This window comes from Hypomesus transpacificus, chromosome 19 (assembly GCF_021917145.1).
Source record: "Hypomesus transpacificus isolate Combined female chromosome 19, fHypTra1, whole genome shotgun sequence".
NCBI lineage: Eukaryota > Metazoa > Chordata > Actinopteri > Osmeriformes > Osmeridae > Hypomesus > Hypomesus transpacificus.
In genome coordinates, this window is record NC_061078.1 from 11,210,246 (window position 1) to 11,233,332 (window position 23,087).

Below are 23,087 nucleotides of genomic sequence, written 5' to 3' on the forward strand. Positions count from 1 at the left end.
TGCCCAGCCCTGTACAAGGAACAGGATCCAGGCCACTTCAAAAGGAGGTTGGAGCCTGGACGCAGGAGACTGGGGGTAGGAGGCAGGGGGCAGAAGGGAGGAAAAAAGAGACAGGGTGAGGAGGTGGGTGACTGGAGGCAAGAGGCAAGGAAATTGCGGTGGGAGGGAAGAGACAGGAGGCACAAGTATTCCTTTGGAGCTTTTCCCTGGGTGAGCTAGGACCTTCAGGAATCCTTTCATGTGTGACTATGGTGGCAGGTCTCCATATATTCTCTGTCCGAGTTACTAGATACTACCATATACCACAATGAAACCATCCTGTTGAAATAATTAAACTACACAGAGAACACGCCGGTCTATCTCTTTGTCTAATAATAAAAAGTAGATTACACCAGCACGTCTTTGGCAACATGTATTTCACCATCTTAGTGAACTGGGCATAGTTTTTTGAAGGACTTTTTGTAGTCTGATACGTCTCCCTAGCTTGACAGTAAAAAGATTATGGGGTGTTTACAGCTGCTGTGACACTGAGAGCTCACATCAATGAATGGCTTTGACCTAACATTTGATACACTGTGATGATGTCATTGTGAAAGTATGTTTGCTTTGGCATTGCGCATGGACGGGTGGAGTGGACTTTCTGTTCCTGATGATCCTATGTCCAGAGGTACCAACACCTCAGCCATGTCCCCTACCTCTGCGTCTGCCCTCTGACCTCTGGCAGGGGAGGTGTCGTCGCCTACTTATTTACACTGCCTCAATGCCCACTGAAAGAGGGTGCCACATACCGTGGCTTGGAGGTTTCTGTTTGTGTGCGCATGTGTGTGTGTGTGCGTACGTATGTGCATGTAAAGTGTGTGTGCTTGTATCTGTGCTTACGTGTATGCGGCTGTGTGTTTGCCAGTGCCTGCGTGCATGATTGCATGTTTTTTGTCAATGTGTCTACAATGCCAGGGGTCAGGCAGGTGGCCTCGTGAGTTGCCAGTGATACCAGTATCCTCCCCATGACTGGTCCAGTGTCTATATATTGCCTGGGTCTGCCACTGGGTTTCTCAGTACAAGCCAGTGATTCCTGGAGGATTAGCTAAAGCCTGTGGGCCATGCCTGAGAGGACTGTGATGATGTGCCTAAAAGCTGAAAGGATTCAAGCAATTATTGGGTGTAACGGAGTCAAGCTAACACCTTTATTACATCTATTTTACATTGATAATTATTATAACAACATAACAACAAATACAATTTTACAAAGTATGGTTGAAAGTGAAGTGGCACTGTGAAAGAATGTGACACTATGAAGGAGAGCATTGTCCGAATGGATTGTGTTTTCCAACGAAGGGGAATGGAAAACCTTCTCTCTCTTTCTCTTTCTCTCTCCCTCTCTCTCTATCTCTCTTCCCCTCCCTCTTCTGGTGAATATGTGGTCCATCGGACACGCGGGCAGTGGATAAGAGCAGGGTGACAGACTTCTTCACCTCTCCCGTCTGTCGGAGTCAGAGAGGTCACCAGGCTTGAGAGGACAATATGGAGGAGTTCATCCAAAAAGTGTTCAGGTTCAGCCCCTGGAGATCACAACCATCTTGAATGCAAGGGTCAAGTAGACCACGTCTGAGCTGCAAAGCCACTGAAACTGCTCTGGGGGTTTACATGCTGGTAATGTTCAGGTTTTGGACGACTGATTGATTGCAGTCATGTCTTCCTTTAATATTTCCTTATGCCCTAGCCTGAACAAACTCTACTGAGCATCAGACAGTTTATGCAAGAGAGATCTTACAACCAAGCAGGGAGGTCACTGATGGCCCCTAGTGGCCAACAGCTTACACTGCTCTTCTGGAACATTCTTTTCTTTTTGAATTCTTCAAATTTGACAGCAACATTTAAAAAACAAAGACATTTAAGTTAAATAGTTCAGCCAGTCTTGACAACTCTCCTAATGCAGGCTTTAACAGTTATAAAAACATACTATTACTGTAGTATTGACCCATACAGGTATGACTTACAGTAAATTTTGACAATGCAATTGACAGAAATCAGCAGTTCAATAACTGCTATTTTATATATGTAAATATATTACATGAGCACCTTTATCTGATTGCAACCTTTCCCCCTCATCCGATCTTTTACCACCTAGCTCTTCACGTTATTTCTACATGTATGTTTTTCTCTCAGAGTGAGTCTTCCCCAGTACTTCACCACTGAACTGGTAGGTTAGCTTCTTCTTGATCTTTTTGACCTCCCCTGTCTTGCCATAGTTGCGCAGAGCCCGCGCCATCTTCTGATATGTCATCTTCTTGCGATTGCCCTTCTGGATGCCCCAGCGATTGGCCAGAGCCTCCTTGTGTTTGGAGGAGAACTGGAAGCTGCCCTTGTCTCGGTCCACCCACCAGATACTGTCCTTCATGTCTCCATTCCTCAGCAGGTCGAGTAGGAACTGGTAAAGACGGATCTTCTTCTTGTTACCTGGACACAAGGGACAGGGGATGTGAGTCATTGTGTTGAGGAAGAAAGCCTACTGATATTGAAGGCAAGTTTCTGGACAAGAATAATCCATCATTAGGAAACCAGACCATGACAAACTTTCAGCTGCATTACAGTATGAATGGAAAATAACAACAAATGAAAGGTATGTATGCGTACATTCATGCCAACTCCTCTCCTTACCCAGCTCCCCGACGGAGGTGGAGGAGTGGTGTTCTCTCAGAGACTCCTCATCAGACACCTCCAGGGGCGGGCTGCGGACCCCGTGCTCATCCTCGTCCGAGCTCCGCTGCACTGGGGACAGGTGGGGATAGCACGGCCGCGGGAAGTACTGCACCTGGGACACAAGAGACAATATCAAGCGTGTATTGTTAGCAAATACCCCCCAAAATACATCATGTTCGGTAACTGAAGTTTCCCTATATTTTGGCCATTCTAATCTGCCAAACACAGTCCTTTACAATAACTTAAGACACATTCACTTTTTAATTTAAATTATCATTCATGAACTTCTTGAGTAAACATATGTAAAACGTTATAATACACATGACTAAACACCCCATATCTGAACATTGTTATTTCAGGACAGCTATCACACCTTAACAGAATGAAGTACGTAGAAGTTTTTGAGAGCATGGGTTCTTCTTAAGGATGCCAGTGTGTTACACCCCGGTCCCACTTAGAGGTGTTCATTTGTATAATCTCAAGTTAGCAGGAGGTGCAGAAACAGAGGGGTTGAGTGAAGTTGTTAACAGATGTTTTAGTATTATTGATGCATGTTTCATATATTAATAAGAAATATTGTGATCTCTATCTGTCATTTGGTTGTGAGATCCCCCGCTATGGTAGCAACACCAGTCCTCACTCCGGAAAAAGGCTGCAATGTTCAACCATGTGTGTGTGTGTGTGTGTGTGTGTTCGCGCGTGGGTGCACCCAACATCCTTCAAGCAAAACATCTTGCTTGAAAAAGAACTCACATCTTATGCAAAAGCAAAACTTTTGACTGTACTACACAGTTTTCCAGGCTCTTTCTGTGTCAACGGCAGATCTCAGACCCAGTGCCTATATATATATATAAATATATATATATATATATTACTCAAAGAAGCTCTGATTAGAGTGGATTCATGTTCTTATATGTTTATTTCTACCACTGTAATAATTGTTTCTTGTAATCGGAAGCATTCCATCATTTTCCACAGCAGATTCATAAAAATGGTTGATAACCAATAACAGATACAAGGATGGGTAAGCAAATGGACAAGCATTAGGAGGGAGGTAGTGCTTACAGGTGGTGGTAAGACATGATGGTGCGGCCCCAAGCCAGGGTCCAGAAGGGTCTCCACATCATAGCGATGCATGGCGGGGGGGTGCAAGGCCTGGGCATTCTGGAGCTCTGTGAAGTGGCTGTCCTGGAGGTTCTCATATTCAACAGAGTGGACGTGGGAAGCGTAGTCCCATTGATCTGAAACCAGGGGAGAGCAGAGGGGGGCTCAATAGGATTTCAACAAAACAGGTATCTGATAATGTACACTGTGTCTAAGAGCACTATCATTACAAGTCATTAGTTGTAGTTATAGTGATCTGAAAACCCAGTGAGGGGGTGCATCTTGGATGGTAATTGTACTAAAAGGTTATATGAAATGTAAGGATAGGGGAGATGGTTAAAGTCTTTCAAACACTAACCAGCCATATTGTGCTACTGTCATGTAAATATATGTTTTTTGGGAGGGTTAGGTTTTTTATTTTACGTCTGCAGTTTAAACAGCTTGTCTTGCAAAATTCTCAAGGCCGAAGGTTCCTGTTTGTACACTTTGTTTACATAGTTGATGTTGTTTTGTCTGAAGAGATTCAAATATTCGTTTGGTCTCTATTTGCTTAACTACATACCATTTACTGAAATGTAAATAGATCATTTGTCAATAAATAGATCATTTGTATAAACCATATTAATAAGTCATTGTGTACATAAGACAATCATTTTCACCAAAATACCAGACATTTCAGTGGAGGGATTGATTTCTCAGATCAAGATTAAGCTTTGTTTTAACAAAGGACATTTTTTATTTTACAAGCTGTTTCAACATAAATGTGTATATATGTTACTGGCAGGATCTCTGAGTTCTCTCATACAAAGCGGGAGGGGGGGGGGGGGGGGGGTCCAGCTGGTTGGCCCTGACCAGCTTTTGGTAAATGTCTGTTGTAATGCCCTGATCTACAGATATATAAAAAGCTGAGGGTGCATACAGATATATAAAGAGATAGTGCAGCTGGATCTCTAACCATGTCTACCCAATGAAGCACAGGAAACAGATGCCTTTTCTGTCCACCGCTCAGACGACAGACATAGAACAACTTTTCCCCTTAGGTTTGGTAAATTTGGAGACTCTTGCAATCAATTGCGACTGAATGTCATGTTCTGTACCATTATAACAAAACTCAACCTCACAAATAACTGAATTTTGTTTTTCTGAATTATTTGGATCTGCCAAATAAAGAATTCACCTAGAACTTCATAAAGAACTGTGAATTCACCTGTTTGGTTTTCTCCATTGATGTAAGGGTTGTATGTGTACTCTGAGAGCTGCTGCCTGTAGATCTCTGGATCGTACATCTCCTCCGATGGCTTAAAGAAGAGCACAAAGGAATTCAACAAAAATACAAGTGCATGTACGACTCTGTATCCATTAGAAAAACATCACAAGTTGATTCAAATACAGAACAATCTTTTGCAGACAAACATGCGACAAAGCCCTTGTGAATAACATTCCTTCCCTCTGTGATCAAAATTAAATGAATTTGTAAGACACCATAGTCCCCATTTTTGTTATAATTATATGATCATTTTAGCTGGACTTATAATAGATTATGGTTGCTCTCTTGTCTCTTTTAATATATTTCTGATTATGGCAGAAAATGTTTCAAAAGTACATTTAATGGTGAAAACAATCTACAAAAAACCAATTGTCTGTCATTTCGTGACCCAAGATAAAAGAATAACAGAAATATAATCATTTAATGCTATTTAAATAGGTTCTGAAGACTTTTTACATACAGTTTCCATCAACCTACTGATAGCGTTTAAATGTAAATTCAAAATTCAAATCCCCCAAAAATGTAAGGCACACAACTATATGGACAAATTGAAGTATATTAATTTAAGATAAATACAGAAAAAAATCTGTGGCTGAATACCAACAAGGTGGAGATGTACTTACAGTACTGATGAGGTATCCCTCCATTCTGTAATGCAACATGGAGACTTCTTGTCCAAACCAACTGACTCACTGGCACTTTGCTAGCAGTAGTTCTGTTCCCCAAACTTTTAAAACTTGTCCCTCGCCATTTTACAATGTTACTAAATTTATTCTCACCAAGATGTCTCCGTCTACCCAGTTTTTGCTTCCCCTGAGAGCCCCCTTTCTTCAGGCCCTAAAATACAATTAAACTTAACTGATGTATCAAGTAAGCCCCACTGTGCGTCTATAAAACAGAAAAAAGGAACTTATTTTGACTTCTGTAAATCTTTGTGTGGGGGTGTATCAGAGATGGTTTTGTCCCTGTTCCTGGGCATTGGTGATTTGTCATGTGAAAATGTCAGTCTCTGATATTTATCTAGTTTCAATTTGTGACAACGTCCGTGACAGCCAATCAGGTTTGCTCCTTCGTCTTTGTCAGTTTTCACTTTACAGTTTGGAATCCCATTGTAACCAACTTTGTGCTATGTGTCAACATTTTGCTTATTTCTTCATCAATTTCAACAGCAAAACAAACAACTGCTAAAATGTATATTAATTTCCTTTACACATTGCTTGTAGGTATGAAGTTATACATATGCATCTGACCATGTTTGTGTGATGTATGTTAATGTGTGTGCTTTTGTTGTGAAATGAAGGCCAGGGAGATTAGATTAGGTTGGGGGTTAGATCTCTTCACTTGTCTTGTGTAAGCCTACAGATAATGGAGATTGCCACAGTCAGGAAGGGGAGAAACCCTAGGCCTGGTGTAAAGACAGACCCTAACCCTGGGTTCTGAGGTAGGAGAGTCAAGAAGACAACGGTTTGACAGGAGGGTTGGTGTTACTCATAATCGTTCCTCTTAATCTTTGTTGCCTGCTATAACACCAGACGGACAAATACAAAGACATATCATGATGCTTTCAATAGCTTCCTTCGTACAGCAGAAACTATTGGGAAGTAGTGGTAATCTGGTCTGATCTCTGAGGAAGGTGTGTTTTTGGCAGAGGAAGAGTGTGCACCAGGCAGATAAAGACTATGTGCTGTAAATACTATTCACAGCAAGACTAAAACCATGTGGAGGTTAACTGAACGATGATGCTTTTCCAGATTTGTAAAAAAGATGTCACACCGTTAAACTGAACCCTAGCAACCCAGTCATTGTAAGATCATGAGATTTTTTTCCGGCAACATTTCCGATTAATCAATATAGTTAAAATTAAAGACACAAAGACATTTTCCAAATACATATATTTAAAATGATAGAGGCTAGAGTAGGTAAAACCTGCCCTTTTATTCAGTAAAGAACCCCAGATCCATTGCTTGATTATTGCTTTAACACATTTCAACTGTCAAAAATGAAATGTAATTTGACAGTTTTTCGGGGTTTTAAAAGCAAAGAGCACAGAACTACAACCATTGTAAAGTGTTATTTCTTATTGGTCGTGGTGTTATATCTGCATGCTACTGGTATTCTAAATTGGATTTTAAGTTTTTATCAGTATAGTTTAACAGATTTTTTGGAACATCCTTTCAGTTTCTCGCATAGTATTCTGTGCTGAGGTTATACATGCTGAGTCCTCTGCTTGGTCTGGGTGCTTCTGTCTTCTGAAACCACACAGCCCCAGCCCTGGCCTCAGCCCCTGCCCCAGCCCCAGGCCCAGCCCCGGCCTCAGACCCAGCCCCAGGCCCAGACCCAGGCCCAGGCCCGGCCCAACATAGTCCCTCACAGATGTCTGAGCAAAACTCATGTATTTTAATATTTTTCGAGTGTCTTATTACACTGTGCATGTCACATCAGTCACAGCACATTACCATGACTATTTCATTTGTTTCCATTGTGCACACTTCTTTTGGTTGCTTTTGTTCTTCAGTATCTGTGGATTTGTACATTACTGGTATTTAATCAAATAATGAATCAAATGTACCATTAGAGCATTACCTGACATGTAGTTTGAATGCAGAGCTACAGAGCTATCTTATCATACGTACCACAACCCACCTCTGTAAAGCGGGTCACATGTTTGGATCTTGGTTCCTAGAACATGAAGATGAAGCCCAAAGTGTCAGCATTGTGCTGCTCCCCTCTGACAAAAACATGAAAAAATACTTTCACTTCTGGGTTTATATGAATGGCTCAATACATAAAAGGGGCTATTTTACACAATGGAAAAAACCTGGGGTAGGTTGACATACTATATAAACATGGATAAGGTCAGAAGAAGACTTATCTTATTTTGATGTCAATTATACTGTTTTAGTTCAGTTCAACATAAGTCGAGTCATATTTTCCATTAGCAATTATTTTATTTTTATGCTGCTCATCAATTTAACACAAAATTAAAATTCTTCATGAAAGAGTCGAAAAGGAAATTTGATATTCCTATGTTACAGTCTTTAATCATCAACCTTAACAAAAACCGAGCAAGCAATCATACACACTCCTGCACACACTCACACTACACACACTCACACATAGACTCACACACACACGTACAATGACATGCTTTGTTAAAGAGGAACTGGGAAATTCTCTTTTAGATTCAGTTCCTTATAGGGTGCCTGTGAACGATTTCAACTACAGGCCTCAAGTTGTCATGTGATGTTGAGCTCGGATCCAAGTGACCATTTAGAAACATAATACCGGACAAAATATCCCACCATATCCTGTCATGTGTTGAATATGATATTTCATATGCCTGACACAGATTCATGTGTCTGGTTTTGACCAATGTCCTTTCTGTAAGTGTCACAAAAAAGAAACACAGTGCTCAATGCTCAACGCTTCTAAAGGCTACTGGCTTGTATAAGAGTGTTCAATGGTTCTGGACCTATGGACCCAAATCTGCATGAAGTTTGCTTAGACTCATACCGCTGACCTACATTTTTTTCTACACTTATTTTTGTAGGGCAAAATGCTTTTTAAAATGTGTAGGTCACTGAGTTGCTGCATGGAAGGTCTGACTGAGGCCTTCACAGCTTTGTGTGCCTGATTGCAAATATATTCACAAGAGCTTATAGACTTCTCACTGCAGGGCTTATAGACCTCTCACTGCAGGGCTTATAGACCTCTCACTGCAGAGCTTATAGACCTCTCACAGCAGGGCTTGTAGACCTCTCACTGCAGGGCTTATAGACCTCTCACTGCGAGGCTTATAGACCTCTCACGGCAGGGCTTATAGACCTCTCACGGCAGGGCTTATAGACCTCTCACGGCAGGGCTTATAGACCTCTCACTGCGAGGCTTATAGACCTCTCACTGCGAGGCTTATAGACCTCTCACGGCAGGGCTTATAGACCTCTCACTGCAGGGCTTATAGACCTCTCACTGCGAGGCTTATAGACCTCTCACGGCAGGGCTTATAGACCTCTCACTGCAGGGCTTATAGACCTCTCACGGCAGGGCTTATAGACCTCTCACGGCAGGGCTTATAGACCTCTCACTGCAGGGCTTATAGACCTCTCACGGCAGGGCTTATAGACCTCTCACGGCAGGGCTTATACCCCTCTCACAACAAAGCTGTCACGAGGAAGCACAAAACCTCTCACAAGCAAAGGACATGCATGGGCACTGGTGGAAAACAGGATACAGGGCGTCGCAACAGGAAATGTTGCACTCTTCCCCAGCAGCACAGCTATCTGTTTGACCAGAATTACTACAGCCCTCTGTCCACATATGCCTGCTCTGACAAAGCAAACTTGAGAAATTGCATCCTTACAAGGTTTAAAGTTTTGAAACATTTTACAGCCTAAAAGACATACCAATCCAAAAACATTTCCCAGCCTAAAACACATGCTTAGTTGATCTGATTATACACACAGACCTATCCCATTCAGGCAACTGGTGACAACATGATGACATTTTCATACTTAAATGTGTAGTGGTGCTATCCATCCAGTAGGATACTGTAGGGCTTATCGATACAATCAATGACCTTTTATTACGGTCCTTCATCTGTGGAAAGTCAGAATGAATTAGCATTTCCTTAGCCCATGGTCAATAATGATTATATAATAATTAAATACACAAAGTAATATGATATGCTGTTTGTAAAGAATCTATAAGAAGAAAAAATACATATCTATACATAGTAAAGTTAAATGATACATACACAGTAAATGTATAAATACATGTATAACTGTATTATATATAAATATGTATTCTGTTTTCTTCAGTTTAGAGTTCAGTTCAATTTACAGTTGTGAAACTGTGAAACTTTAACTAATTACTTTGGGTACAGATGCAACCTAACAACTAACATGCTTACATGTGAAGAATGTTCAAAATATATAAGTATGCATCTTAAAGTGTTACATGACAACTAACTTCACACCCAACAATAATCAGTTGGAACAGGAAATGCCTCCAGCCCCTCTCACAGCCGACTCTACATCATTGCCCTGGTCCTTACCGTGGTGTCCATCAGTAGGCTTCCATCACTACAGTAAAGGCATCTGGCAGTTAAGGAGCCTGCTCTCTTCTGAATCCAGACAACCTTGTTGGCTCTGTGTAGTGGAAGCAATTTGCCAACGACTAAAATCAGGGCTTTCTGTAACTCTGAATTAACAGGGGAACTAAAAACTTCCTTAATTTTACAAATTTAAGCTAGTACTCAACATTTTTTTCTCCTTCTCCTTCTCTTTCTTCCCTATTAAAACAAGAAGGTGACTCTGCATCACATAGCAAAGCCAAACAGGGGTTGTAGTTTTAATTTGACCTGGGTCAGACATGGAAGTAAATGATCTAGAACAATGTGATTGTTCTAGTAGTTTACCTGAGATAGGTAATACGTTCAATTTAGAGTGTTTCACAAAGAAGTTGTGAAACATTCTAAATTCCATCACCCCTGAAATATGACCTTTCAATGACAATCCAAACTTGAATGCAGGAAAGAGAGGTTTTGGTGGATTGTAGTGTTAATAAAGCACCATCCCCTCATTAACCAGAGAACTCATGTCACAGATTCAAGATCTTAGAATTCCCAAATGAATTAATGTATATTAAAACATGTAATTGTTGGTAAACTTGATGTTTTAGAACACAGCCTGAGTGAAAAGAATCAACCTTTGTTTCCTCTCTGGCTCTCGGAAGAGGTTTCAGTGGCCATCCGTCTCTTTCGCAATTAAACGGATTGGCCCCTAGCTGGCGTGTGAGAGGGGACATCCAGTCTCTCACTTCTTATTCCTCATTCCTCATTTTCCTCTCAACATTACTGGCCTCCAGTAGCACAGCCATCAAGCCAGGCTCATGGTGGATATTATTAGACAAGGTTGACTCACATGGCAAATTACTTAAATACCCACTCCCCCCACACACATACAAACTCAAATATTCATGCATAAATACTGTGTACAGTATTTATATACTGTGTATATATATATATATATGTGTGTGTGTGTGTGTGATGTGTTTTATCACATCGCACAAAAACAACCACATATATCAAGTTGTGAGGGAAGTCAGTTATTTAGCGTCACCAAAATAATTTGTTGTGGTAGTTTACAACAGAGGTGTATTTCAGCAGGACAGTCTCTGCCTTCACACGCACACCAAAACACATGCACACACACACACACACACAAACACGTTTTCTTATTTGAAAAGCTTTTGTCCCACCAACCAAGTTCCTCTTTCTATATGTGTTGCTCAAGTCAAGACAAGGATGACTCATGTCACTGTGTAGACGTGTGTCTATGTTTACGCCACAAGTTTATATGTCCCTCACGTCTATTGCTCCACTTCAATTATGAGTTAAGGACTATGCAAAGTAGAGGATTTAAATGCTCTTTCCATTATTTGTCCATGCATAGGCTTGTTAGTCTAGATTAATAAAGGATATAGTTGGCAGATAATGGATCTTGTTTATATTAATTGAGTTGTCAGAGGTGGGTGACAGCTGAGGTGGTTGAGAGCCAAGGAATGACTGACCTAGAGAAAGTCTTCCGTGATTGCTGCACTCTTGGGAGAACTTCAACCAACAGATTTTACAGTTGGACTAACAGTAGCTATGAGGTTAAGCAACTGTAACGGATCCACTCCCTTAAACACATTACAATACAGACTTACAGACAGGTCATCACCCAGGACCAAGCTTTTTAGTAGCATCTGTGTTAAACAGAGAGTGATAAGTGTGTCCACGTAGAGGACTTTGTAAAACAATAGCCAGCAACCCACAGTTTAGAGTGTTTCTCAACTGGTCATTAAGTCACGACCTGGTGGGGGGAGGTCTGTTTGGCTGGTAGGTGGCATACACGACGTCCTCGGTGTCTACTCCGTGTGTCACGCTTGAGTACCGTTCAAAATAAAAGAGCACCATCGGAAGTTAGGTAATTTCAAAAATGTTTTGGTAAAATAAACTTCCGCGAACCTCTCCACACCATGGCGACCCACTTTTGGTTCGCAACCCACCAGTTGAGAAACACCGGTTAAAGGACCGTAACCTACTCATCGTTCACATGGTCACATTCCACTATCACATACTCCACCTGGTGGTCAACACTCACTCAACTTGAGTAACTTCATAGGCAGGGCCAAATAGTGGCACAGTAGTTGAGCCTGGAGCAGACTGGTCTCTGGCTCTGGTCTCAGCTAACCAGTCTTGGTTCCTTCGTCCTCTATTCCCTTGAGCCGATGGGAATCAGCAAACAATTTTTAGCTGCTTTGCCGTTTTTGCTAAAAATGACTAAATGTAAAAACTATTTTATTTTAACAAATTATGCTTTGATGTCGGGGGGCTCTTAGGACTACTATTTTCATCTCCAAAATATTTAGAATACTTAACACAACATCAATGTTTTTGGGTGTGAAATTGTGATAAACTACTGTTTTGTTGAACAGAAAGTCCGACTGTATTGGTGAACTCCGTTTTGGGCTAAACGTTATGGCGGGCTTTAATAAATCGTTTCCATTCAGGATTCCTTCCTTGGGACATGATGTCAAACAAACGGAGAAAAAAATATATACACTTCCGGATTATGAGACGTGGCTGCTCGGTAAAATCGGTGGCAGCTAGAACCGTTAAGCCACCGTAGTTTGTAAAAAAAAAAAAGTGAACGTACTCAAAGCAGATCCCTGCAGCTGCCGCATCATCTGCGTGTATCTACAGCTCTAGCCTGCCTCACTAGCTGGATGGCAGGGACAGACTGGTGCGAAATCAGACAAGTTTGCAGCAAGGTAGTTACAATCAAAGTACACTATTGTCTTCGTTTTTTGTCGCGTTACTTAATTTGTTTGTTTGTTTAGGAAAAGCTTGTTGATCCTGCATGCGTTTAACTGTTCTTTAGCGTTATTTAGCAGATCGCTAACTTTTGTTTACAGGTCAGCAGTCCTGGCTGGGTGAACTGTCTGATTCGCCACGACCACATCTTTCCAGGCGTAACGCCCTGCAGACTAGCATAGGTTAGCTAGGCTAACTTTAGCCCCTTGTCTTTGCAGTGGTCTGTGAATCTGGATATTCATAATCTAATTATGCTGCTGTACAGCGAGGTAACTAATGATTAGGTATCCGTTTTTGCTTTGCATAGTTTGTGCATAGCGTAGTTGGCTCGCTTGCTATCCAACTATTTGGCCAGCATGGATCTGATACAAAACCACCTCATCCATGAGTATCCCATATACGCTCACCTTAATTAAAACGTATTCAATACATTGTTAAAGTCAAACTCACGAAAGAAAAATATCAACTCATAACCTTTCAGCTGCACACGCCATCCAAGCTGAAGCTTTCAGCTTAGGGCAAAAGTATAGACTCTTCAACTCGGGGCTGTAATTATTATTATCATAAGTATATTTTTATCTCTACAGCATCTTCCTCGCTGTTTGCAACTGGTCTTTGGGCCGTGGGACGGATGAATGCAGAAGGTAGAGGGCCCGGTTGGGCATTAGCTGCACTGCTCACAGGGGCCACCCTGCTGGTGGTAGTGGCCTCAAGAAGAACGTCCAGCAGCCAGAAGATGTCCCAGACCACCATGGCTCAGGCCACCGCCACTTCGGCCGGATCTGGTCCCTGGCTGGCAGAAGACCTGCTCGGCTTCCATGCCCTAGCAGAGCTGTTCTCCAGCGAGAAGGCCGACGTGTGGTTCTGCTCTCTGGTGGGCTCTGTGGCCGTGGGCCTCAGTGGGATCTTCCCCCTGCTCGTCATCCCCCTTGAGGCCGGAGCTGCCCTCAAGACAGAAGGTGAGGAAAGGTTCAAAGTTTGACATTCAAACTTTAGCTTGGGGACACAAGCAAACACTGAGCATTATATGCAAATTATGCCTAACTGACTTGCTTTTGAGCTCCTTTGACATTTGTTAAGCCATATCTGATTTCTGCTTTATTTTCGCATTAAGCCAGCCAAAATAATTCTAACTTTTTTATAGGGTAGGTATTTAGAAGGGCAAGATATAGGCCTGAGTGTGCTGAGATGTCACCACTGTTTTCTTTGTTGACATGTCGACAAAAACAGTCTGCAGTGCAACTTTTATATTCACTTTATTTACACATTGTATGCTTGAGCTGTGTAGTCTACATCCAGTTGACCTAATGTAGTTTAATCTCTCCCATTTTGGGGTTAGTAGAAATGCATTTGAGAGCATACTGGGCCAGAGCAGATAAACAGTCAACATGGAACACTTCTATTTTAATCTAGACTTTCAAATCATTTTTTATATAGCTTTAAGGATTCTATTTTAGAACCTAAATATTCTTGTTGGAAACTCCATAGCGGCTGACACACCCCATCCTGGTGAACAGCGTACCAGTGTGTGTTTTCCAGAGCAGGCGTGACCAGAGCTGGGGGTTAGCAGCCATTAGTGGTGTGTAGACCTTCTACTGGTAGAGTTTCAGTGGCAGAATTCTGTAATAATAAGGACTTTGAAAAGGTCATTTGTATGGATCAGGGTGTGTCCTCACTCCCATATTTCAATATTGCAGACTGAAAGAGGAGACGGGTCATTGGCAGCCAAAATCGGGTTTTAGCAGGAAGGTACATTACAAAGAACAAGGTTACAGAGTAGATCAGTCACTGTCCAACAACAATAAATAAGTATTACAAAAGAGATGAGAAAATACAATTGTTCATTTAATAAAATGTTATGCTTTTAAAGCTGTCCGTTTCTACTGCCTCCTGTGTTCTACTGCCTCCTGTGTTCTACTGCCTCCTGTGTTCTACTGCCTCCTGTGTTCTACTGCCTCTTGAGTTCTACTGCCTCCTGAGTTCTACTGCCTCCTGTGTTCTACTGCCTCCTGAGTTCTACTGCCTCCTGTGTTCTACTGCCTCCTGAGTTCTACTGCCTCCTGAGTTCTACTGCCTCCTGTGTTCTACTGCCTCCTGTGTTTTACTGCCTCCTGAGTTCTACTGCCTCTTGTGTTTTACTGCCTCCTGTGTTCTACTGCCTCCTGAGTTCTATTGCCTCTGTTTTGTGTCTCCAGCTGGCTGTCGGAAGCTAAAACAGCTCCTGAGCTTTGCCATCGGTGGTCTCCTTGGAGACGTATTCCTCCACCTGCTTCCTGAGGCCTGGGCCCACTCCTGCAGCTCAGGTGGGACAGCCATCCTTTGGATCTTTCCTCAGTCTCTCTCTTTGTCTCTCTCTTTTTGTCTCTTTCTCTCTCCTTGTCTTTTACTCTCTCCTTAATTTCTCTCTTTATCTCTCTCTCTTCATTATCCAGTGGTGCAGTTATTCCCCCAGGGTGACATTTTGTCTCAGTGTTGATTACCACAATGCTAACTCATACCTCACACGTTGCTGACAGGGTCAGAAGCAGGGGGTAGGTGTGCCAGAGTATTGTTGTCTTTGTACGAGGCCTCATCCTCTATGTGGCAGATGCTTTTGCACTGCCCTGTCCTTGCCGTGCCTCCTTCTCAGTACATGTGGATTCTCCGCCGATTTAGCTTCTAAACTCGGGAGGCAGGACTAAGAATGCAATAAGGATTCCCCTTTCACACACACACCCCTACCAACACCCCCCCCCCCCCCCCCCCCCCCCCCCCCTCATGTTATCTTCTCAACTTTCTCCTCTTCTTTGTCCAGGAGGGAGGCGCCATCACTACCAAAGCCAGGGCCTGTGGGTGATCCTGGGGCTTCTCTCTTTCCTGCTCCTGGAGAAGATGTTCCCAGACCAGGGGAGCCAGGAGGAACAGGTAAAATAACTCACATTTATCGTAAAAGAAAAGGCAAAGCTGACTAAGGGTTAACTAAAGCAGACAAATAAATAATTTAAATACTCTGCCCCTCTTCATCTGTAATCTTTTGATCTTCAATCTCTGGAATCTTCAATAAATGACTCTCGACATAGCGTCCGACCCATGAAACCCTGTGCTGGTGTGTAAAACAAGTGTGAAATGTGACTGTTGTTGATGGTTGTGGACAGAGGAACACTGCAGGCAGAGACAACAGGCAGGATAGAAAGCTACATGTGTCCTCAGTCCTCCTCTTCTGGCCGTAGTGCAGTTTGCCTGCAGTTCTCTCTCTCCCTCTCTTTCTCGCTCTCTCTCTCAAGCTCTCTCTCTCAAGCGCTCTCTCTCAAGCTCTCTCTCTCAAGCACTCTCTCTCTCAAGCACTCTCTCTCTCAAGCTCTCTCTCTCAAGCTCTCTCTCTCTCAAGCTCTCTCTCAAGCTCTCTTTCCCCTTTTGTGTGACGTGCAGTTCTAGGCCCAGTTTAGTGAATGTGTTTTGTGCGTTTGTGCCTGTGTCTGATCTCAGTAGTGACTCGGCTCGCCCACGAGGTGGGGCTACAGCAGGAGCAGCGGTCTACTGTACACTGTAGCTCTGGGGCAGTAGACTTAGTAATGCATGTGGTAGCTCTGTGCAGTAACCCTGTAGTCTCACTCCAGCAGTAGCAGTAGACTCTCCCTGTATGGTGCTGAAGTGCAACCTACAGTAGCCGTTAGCCTGTTAGTCTGGGAGATGACATCTTCTTTGAGGCTGGTCTTCTTTGTACTATGTGACCTGATTCAGACAGAGCCAACACACAGTGGAGGATCTTGAATGGCGGTGTTATGACTGAAGAGGCCCTCAGGCTGTTTCTGTTGTACGCTTTCATTCACAGCCCAGTGACTTCGCATGCAATGGTATTGATCGGCATACTGACCCTATCTGAATATCTTCCGGTCCGTCTCCCAGCTGTTGCTGTGTCGGTCAGAATAGAACGTCTACAAACGGGCCTGAAATACTCCAATGTAGCATTTGAACAAATGACCAACCATGTCATTGGCTCCATCACAAGACTGGGCCTAAAGATGGGTCATCGTCTTGTGTGGGTGGATTGCTCATTTATGGAAAACTCCTGGACTTTTGGGGATTTAATTTCAGATGGTGAGTCAGACTAATGTCTCACACACACACACACACAAACACACAGCCCTGTGGAGGGAATCGTGGCGCTGCTGTCTCCCTCAGTCTGTCCTGCTGTGTAGCCTAGCGCCAGAGAGGGGTTTGATGGAGGGTATTAGGGCTGAGTATCAGGAGAGACTGCTTCATGTTTCAGAGGCTCTCCACTCTGTAGTTGTGTGGAGGGGCTTGTTGGGTTGGGTATTCGCCTCCTGTGACGATGTGCCGTTCCCTCTGTGGTAGGCAGCGGAGGCCCTGAAGGACTAGGTTGTTCAAGCCGTGGTGTGTTTGTGTGGACGCACACCCCTGCACCTGTCTGCACATTTCTGTTTGTGCCCACCGTTGTGTGTGTGTTTGTGCACCTGATGGAGGTGATGAAGTGTCCTCTGCACCCACTATCCTCCTCTCCACCTGATGGAGGTGATGAAGTGTCCTCTGCACCCAGTATCCTCCTCTCCTCCTGATGGAGGTGATGAAGTGTCCTCTGCACCCAGTATCCTCCTCTCCACCTGATGGAGGTGATGAAGTGTCCTCTGCACCCAGTATCCTCCTCTCCTCCTGATGGAGGTGATGAAGTGTCCTCTGCACCCAGTATCCTCCTCTCCACCTGATGGAGGTGATGAAGTGTCCTCTGCACCCACTATCCTCCTCTCCTCCTGATGGAGGTGATGAAGTGTCCTCTGCACCCAGTATCCTCCTCTCCTCCTGATGGAGGTGATGAAGTGTCCTCTGCACCCAGTATCCTCCTCTCCACCTGATGGAGGTGATGAAGTGTCCTCTGCACCCAGTATCCTCCTCTCCACCTGATGGAGGTGATGAAGTGTCCTCTGCACCCAGTATCCTCCTCTCCACCTGATGGAGGTGATGAAGTGTCCTCTGCACCCAGTATCCTGTGTGTTTGTGCACCTGATGGAGGTGATGACGTGTCCTCTGCACCCAGTATCCTCCTCTCCTCCTGCTGGGGGACACTGGGGTCCACTCCTAGGCTGAGTCACATGAGCTATTTATAGGACAGGGGAGGAAGCAGCTGGTGCAGCCTCTTCAGGCAGACCACAGGACTGTGTACACACACACACACACACATACACACACACAGTGAAGAGCCAGAGGAATGTGTGTACAGACACAGGGGTGGATAGATGGCGACAGCATTTCAGAAAGTCCCTGCTTATATCCATGTTTAAATGTCGGTGCTTCACTTGAACTTGTAAATCTGATTAACAAATTCACCTGGCCATGTGTTCCCACTCAACCGCCTGTCTATCTATAGGAGATTGGTATTTAAATTCCTGACAAACATCAGATTTTATGACTTCCTTAGTCAGCTGTCACCAGAAATAGAGGCCAGATTTCCAGACAAAAGCAGCATGCTTTCCTCTTTTCTTCATTTGACTATTAGGCTTTTGCAGTGGGGGAAAGGGAAGTTGTCTCTTCTCGTAAAAACAAAATAGCCCTTTAGGGAATATTTCGTTTTTGTAGTCAAAATATGCAAATGTTCTCTGACCCATGCTAAGTGGTTGGGAGAAAGAGTTGGGCATAGGACCATTGTGATGACAATGAGTCTCAACAACGAACATCAGAAGTGAGCTAAGAATGGTATTAAATACACAAAAACACATTTGAATGCCCAGAATAAAAAATAAAAATGCTGATTTGTTTCATATAAGTAAGTATATTGTTTATCTCCATTCAGCCATCCCACTTTTTTTCTTAGCAAAAACATCTAGTTCTATAAAGCTATACGTTTTTTATAACATACTTAGTGGAACATAAAAGGGTGATTTTCAATCTTCAAACGCTCCCCTTGCATGTTGGACAGGCGTTGTGGTCAGTAGTAACACCCATTGTCCTCTAAACCAGTCCTCCCACAGCGTGGAGACCAGCGGAGAAGCCGGCCAGTCACTCAAGAACGGCCACTGCTCCGACACGTGGCCCTCTTCCTCCAGGCCCAAGACCAGCCAGCAGGACAGACCTGACAACATCAAGGTCAGCAGCCACGAGTGCCTGTTCTTCAGGCCAGCAAGCTTACAGTTCACCACCTTGTTAGCGAAACATTTTTTTTTTCGTGGTGTAACCCTTTGTTTAAGCTGATAATGGTCCTGTTGACTGTAGACAGCCTGGCAAGGGTCCTGTTAACATGTCATCTAGATGGCGTTGTATTTACACTAATGTAGACGGCACACTGAAAAGCTTGTTTGTGTCTGTGCTGACTGTGCAGTGGGTTTTTGTGTTTGCACACGTGTGTATGTGTGGGTTTTTACAGACAAGTGGATACTTAAACCTCCTGGCCAACTGTATAGACAACTTCACCCACGGTCTGGCTGTGGCAGGAAGCTTTCTGGTCAGCAGGAAGGTGAGTTAGCCCTCCCTCAGAAGCCCCTCCCTGGGGTGGGTGAGACAGCCGACGGACTAAAAGAAAATGCTTCACTTTATTTTTGTATGATAAAGTTGTCACAACATGTGGGGGGGGGTCACAATGACTGAAAGGTCACAATGACCCGAAGATAACACAACACAAGGGTTAAACCTTATTTAGACAATAGCAGTGGATGTGATACTAAATGCTTATGGTAACTGTATTTCCACACAAGATAGATAAAGGTATTCAAAAGAAAGCTCAATAGCGAATTTGTTGTTGTTGTTGTTGATTAATTAACTGTTCTAATTAAATGCGCTACCTTATTTGCATTTGCTGGTTTTAGAACGGACTAGAAATATTGGTAGCTGGTGCTGTTCTGGATTTGGCTAGGAGTGTGCCCATCCTGTGACTATTATGTTTGGCAGAAGTTCCAATCCCTTGGCAGACCAGCTACCTCAGCACCTCCTTGAGCCACCAAACAAACATGATTCTCTGCTTGGCTCACCATGCCATGCACACTGGCTCTGCTCTCACACTCAACCCTGCCTTCAGATGTGCAGTTAATGGTCTTATTATCAGGGTGCTTTTACAATTGGGCATCAGGAGATACGGGTGTAGCTTGCTGGAGGTGGAGAGTTAGCATAGCAATGGTCGTGTAGCTGCAGCATGACCACAGCACTGTGGTGCTGGGAGAGAGGATATCCAGCTGGAGAGGCATAAGGCTAGCAGCATGAGACAAGTAGCAGCATGCCAGAGAGGAAGTCAGATATATCGACACACACACACACACACAGAGGCCTCCCATTCTCTTGTATTGACAAGTATAATCTATATCTAGCTGCAATAGTCCCCCCATCTGCGAAGATGTCTAAAGACACGGTCTCTTGCCACTCCACTGCAGGAAATGAAAGATGCACTCAATCCTCCCAGCTAGGATTGGAACAAACAATGTTGCACTGTTTGTAGTTACTGTATGTGTGCTTGTAAGTCACACACCTGCTAGCTCTGCTTTGTGGACGTACCTGGTTGGTTGGAGCCCTTCTCTAACCTGTTCTGTGTCTTCCACCAGGTTGGCTTCCTCACCACCTTTGCCATCCTGCTCCACGAGATCCCCCACGAGGTACCTTCACTGACTCAGCACTCGGCATTAGACACGTTGGCAGAAATCTTTCATTGTTACATGATACATCCTTTATATAACATGTTGATGTGACACATGTTGACACCGATACGCGTTACTGGCGGAAATGCTAGTGACTAATTCTGGTTGATTGAGACCAGCTGGCATTGATTTATGTCATATAAATATATTAGCTAGTTTTACCAATGTATTACAGGCATGCGTTTTAGTGTCAGTCTAGGCGTGAAGCAAGACTAGCGTCAGTGGTTCGAGTCCCACCTGGTCCATAGGAAGTGTCGTGTTGCTCTAACCTGTCGTCCTGTCTGTAGGTGGGGGACTTTGCCATCCTGCTGCGCGCGGGCTTCGACCGCTGGAGCGCCGCCCGCATGCAGCTTTCCACCGCCCTGGGAGGGGTGCTGGGGGCCTGTTTTGCCCTCTGTGCCCAGTCCCCCAGGGGCACAGGTACCACAGCTCATCTGCACAGTCAAACAGCATTGTTCTGGGTGGAACCCAGAATGGAACCCTAGCTCTAGTACTCTATGGGAGATCCTATAAGGGTAGAACTGGTGTGATATCCCAGCCAAGGAAAACATTGGATAGTGACAATGGTGTATTATTTAAGTCAGATTCTGATAGAGCCCTTATGTGTAATACAGCAATACTGTTCATCACAAGAGGGTAAACAAAACATTAAATGTTTGCTTGAATAAATAACATTTTAATACATGATTTAATTCAGAGTCTGTCTTCAACAGAAATTGTCTTACTCCCCCATACACAAATATATAATGTGTATGAACGATAATAAATGCGTTAGGAGAAGTATATCACAGCAGCAATCAGATTGTGAGGTTGCACCTACGCATTCTGGTCAATGTTCAAAGGTTTAATGGTTCTGATAATGGGGGGTTTCTCCTACTGTGTAGAGAACACCACATCGTGGATCCTGCCCTTCACCTCAGGGGGCTTCCTGTACATCGCCCTGGTGAACGTGGTGCCAGACCTGCTTCAGGAGAACAACTTACGGTAAGCAGCCAGCCGGCCCATGTCACAACACTGCTAACATCACTGCTCACATCACTCTACTGCTTTTTGACCCACGGGGCCGTTCAAAATCTGTGTGTCTCTGTTTTTCTAGACAATCTGTTGTGCAAATCCTGCTCCTGTGCTGTGGCATCGCTGTCATGGCCTTGATGTCCGCCATCGTGGCTTGACCCTGGGGGAGGAGCCTCCTGCCCCGCCCAGTGCCACACCTGCTCCCCAGAGACAGGAGATGGTTCTACGGATGATGATGTCACTGATGTGTTTATCATAGAACGAGGATGACTGTATCCAGGAACTGGGTTGATGTCTACTAGCCAACGCTCCAGATTAGCTGCGGTTCTCTCCTCCTCCTCCTCCTAACCCAGACCCAACCCCTGAGAACCCCTGCCTCACCCCCATGGAGGTATACCAGACCACAAAGATATTCCACCTGTATCACCATCTGTACCACTAGCATTATCAGCATTGTCAGGGGAACAAAGGAGATCAATCAGAAATGCACTTTGAGCAAAGCCTTTGATCAGGAGCTCCTGCATCAGTCTGGACCTCAGATATGTACGGACGGACAGAAGGCTGACAGTACCTGTGGCAGTCATCCACTCCCTTTTATGTGGACACTTAAAACATGCTTCAGAGTGGAACAGCAAGGAAGAGGGATGGGGAGAGTCTTCACAAAAGATGATACATTTATTGTAAGCTTATGGCAATCTTGCAGTCAGACAATCATTGATGTTTTGCGTTGCACAAATATGCAGTATACACATGATCACAAAGGTATTTAGTCAAACACAACCAATGTCAAATTAGCAGCCCGTGTGTTGGGTATTTTGCTTTGTACTATGGACCGTTTCACTGTCTCCAGTGAACCTCTGTCTGCTTATGTTGCTATTCTATTTATTGAACCATATCAGAAAATGTTACATGTCTGTTACTCAGACTGTCTTTTTAATCGATGCCAAAAACATTGATTTTGAGGAACATTGAGGAATTATTTGTTACACGATTATTTGTAGGCAAACACTTTTTGAACACTACCTTACACATTCCTCTTATGTCTATTTCCCATGTCGTGACTCTCATAAATGTTACATTGTGATCGGCTTGGTTTGTAAATTATAAAAGGATGTGATTTTGAAAATAATTTAATAAAACATTTCTTAAAAGCAAATTTGGTCTTTAGTGATTTTTTTCTAAACATTTTAAATGTAAGGTGTCTTTATTAATCACATCTAAAAAGAATCTGCTATCCATAACATGCTGTTGGTGTACTATGGTAATTTAGTTCATTTCACCTTTGTACATCCTCAATTATTTGTCTGTAGTGTCATTGTGAATTTCCTGCTGCTTCAGTTCCCTGCTTTCATTGCTTGACTCTTAAGCACATTTTCAGCTGGGAACAGTGGGAGCCATAAATGTCATGTGAGCGAGAGGATCTGGGGTAGCGTAGGGGTGCTCATCGATTGTGTGTTCACACTCGCCTAGTTTATAAACAGTCTGTTAGGCACATGCAGTTGCCATAACGACTCCCCTGTGGGTTCTGTTC

The 23,087-nt window shown here is 43.7% G+C and overlaps 2 protein-coding genes across 7 annotated transcripts; one reads left to right on the forward strand and one right to left on the reverse strand.

Moving 5' to 3' along the window:
• Window positions 1–1,170: 1,170 nt before the first annotated feature.
• spi1b (Spi-1 proto-oncogene b) lies at window positions 1,171–10,309 on the reverse strand. 5 transcript variants are annotated; one of them, XM_047042148.1, is made up of 8 exons: window positions 10,125–10,309; window positions 9,583–9,667; window positions 7,715–7,750; window positions 5,695–7,589; window positions 5,012–5,102; window positions 3,766–3,941; window positions 2,635–2,812; window positions 1,171–2,457 (listed from the first exon to the last, which is right to left on the reverse strand). In XM_047042148.1, the coding sequence occupies exons 4-8, from the start codon at window positions 5,731–5,733 to the stop codon at window positions 2,144–2,146; spliced, it is 798 nt and encodes a 265-aa protein (XP_046898104.1). In that variant the 5' UTR covers window positions 5,734–7,589; window positions 7,715–7,750; window positions 9,583–9,667; window positions 10,125–10,309; the 3' UTR covers window positions 1,171–2,143. The 5 variants fall into 5 exon arrangements, with proteins under 5 accessions (XP_046898104.1, XP_046898103.1, XP_046898102.1 ...); XM_047042147.1 differs by having other exon boundaries at window positions 7,705–7,750; XM_047042146.1 differs by having other exon boundaries at window positions 7,715–7,799.
• Window positions 10,310–12,660: 2,351 nt separating this feature from the next.
• On the forward strand, window positions 12,661–22,707 carry slc39a13 (solute carrier family 39 member 13). 2 transcript variants are annotated; one of them, XM_047042592.1, is made up of 11 exons: window positions 12,661–12,886; window positions 13,031–13,198; window positions 13,517–13,888; window positions 15,125–15,232; window positions 15,724–15,833; window positions 18,882–19,007; window positions 19,285–19,374; window positions 20,450–20,500; window positions 20,830–20,962; window positions 21,427–21,526; window positions 21,639–22,707. In XM_047042592.1, exons 3-11 carry the CDS (start codon window positions 13,561–13,563, stop codon window positions 21,712–21,714), a joined length of 1,122 nt encoding a protein of 373 aa, XP_046898548.1. In that variant the 5' UTR covers window positions 12,661–12,886; window positions 13,031–13,198; window positions 13,517–13,560; the 3' UTR covers window positions 21,715–22,707. The 2 variants fall into 2 exon arrangements, with proteins under 2 accessions (XP_046898548.1, XP_046898547.1); XM_047042591.1 differs by lacking the exon at window positions 13,031–13,198 and having other exon boundaries at window positions 12,666–12,886.
• Window positions 22,708–23,087: the final 380 nt, after the last annotated feature.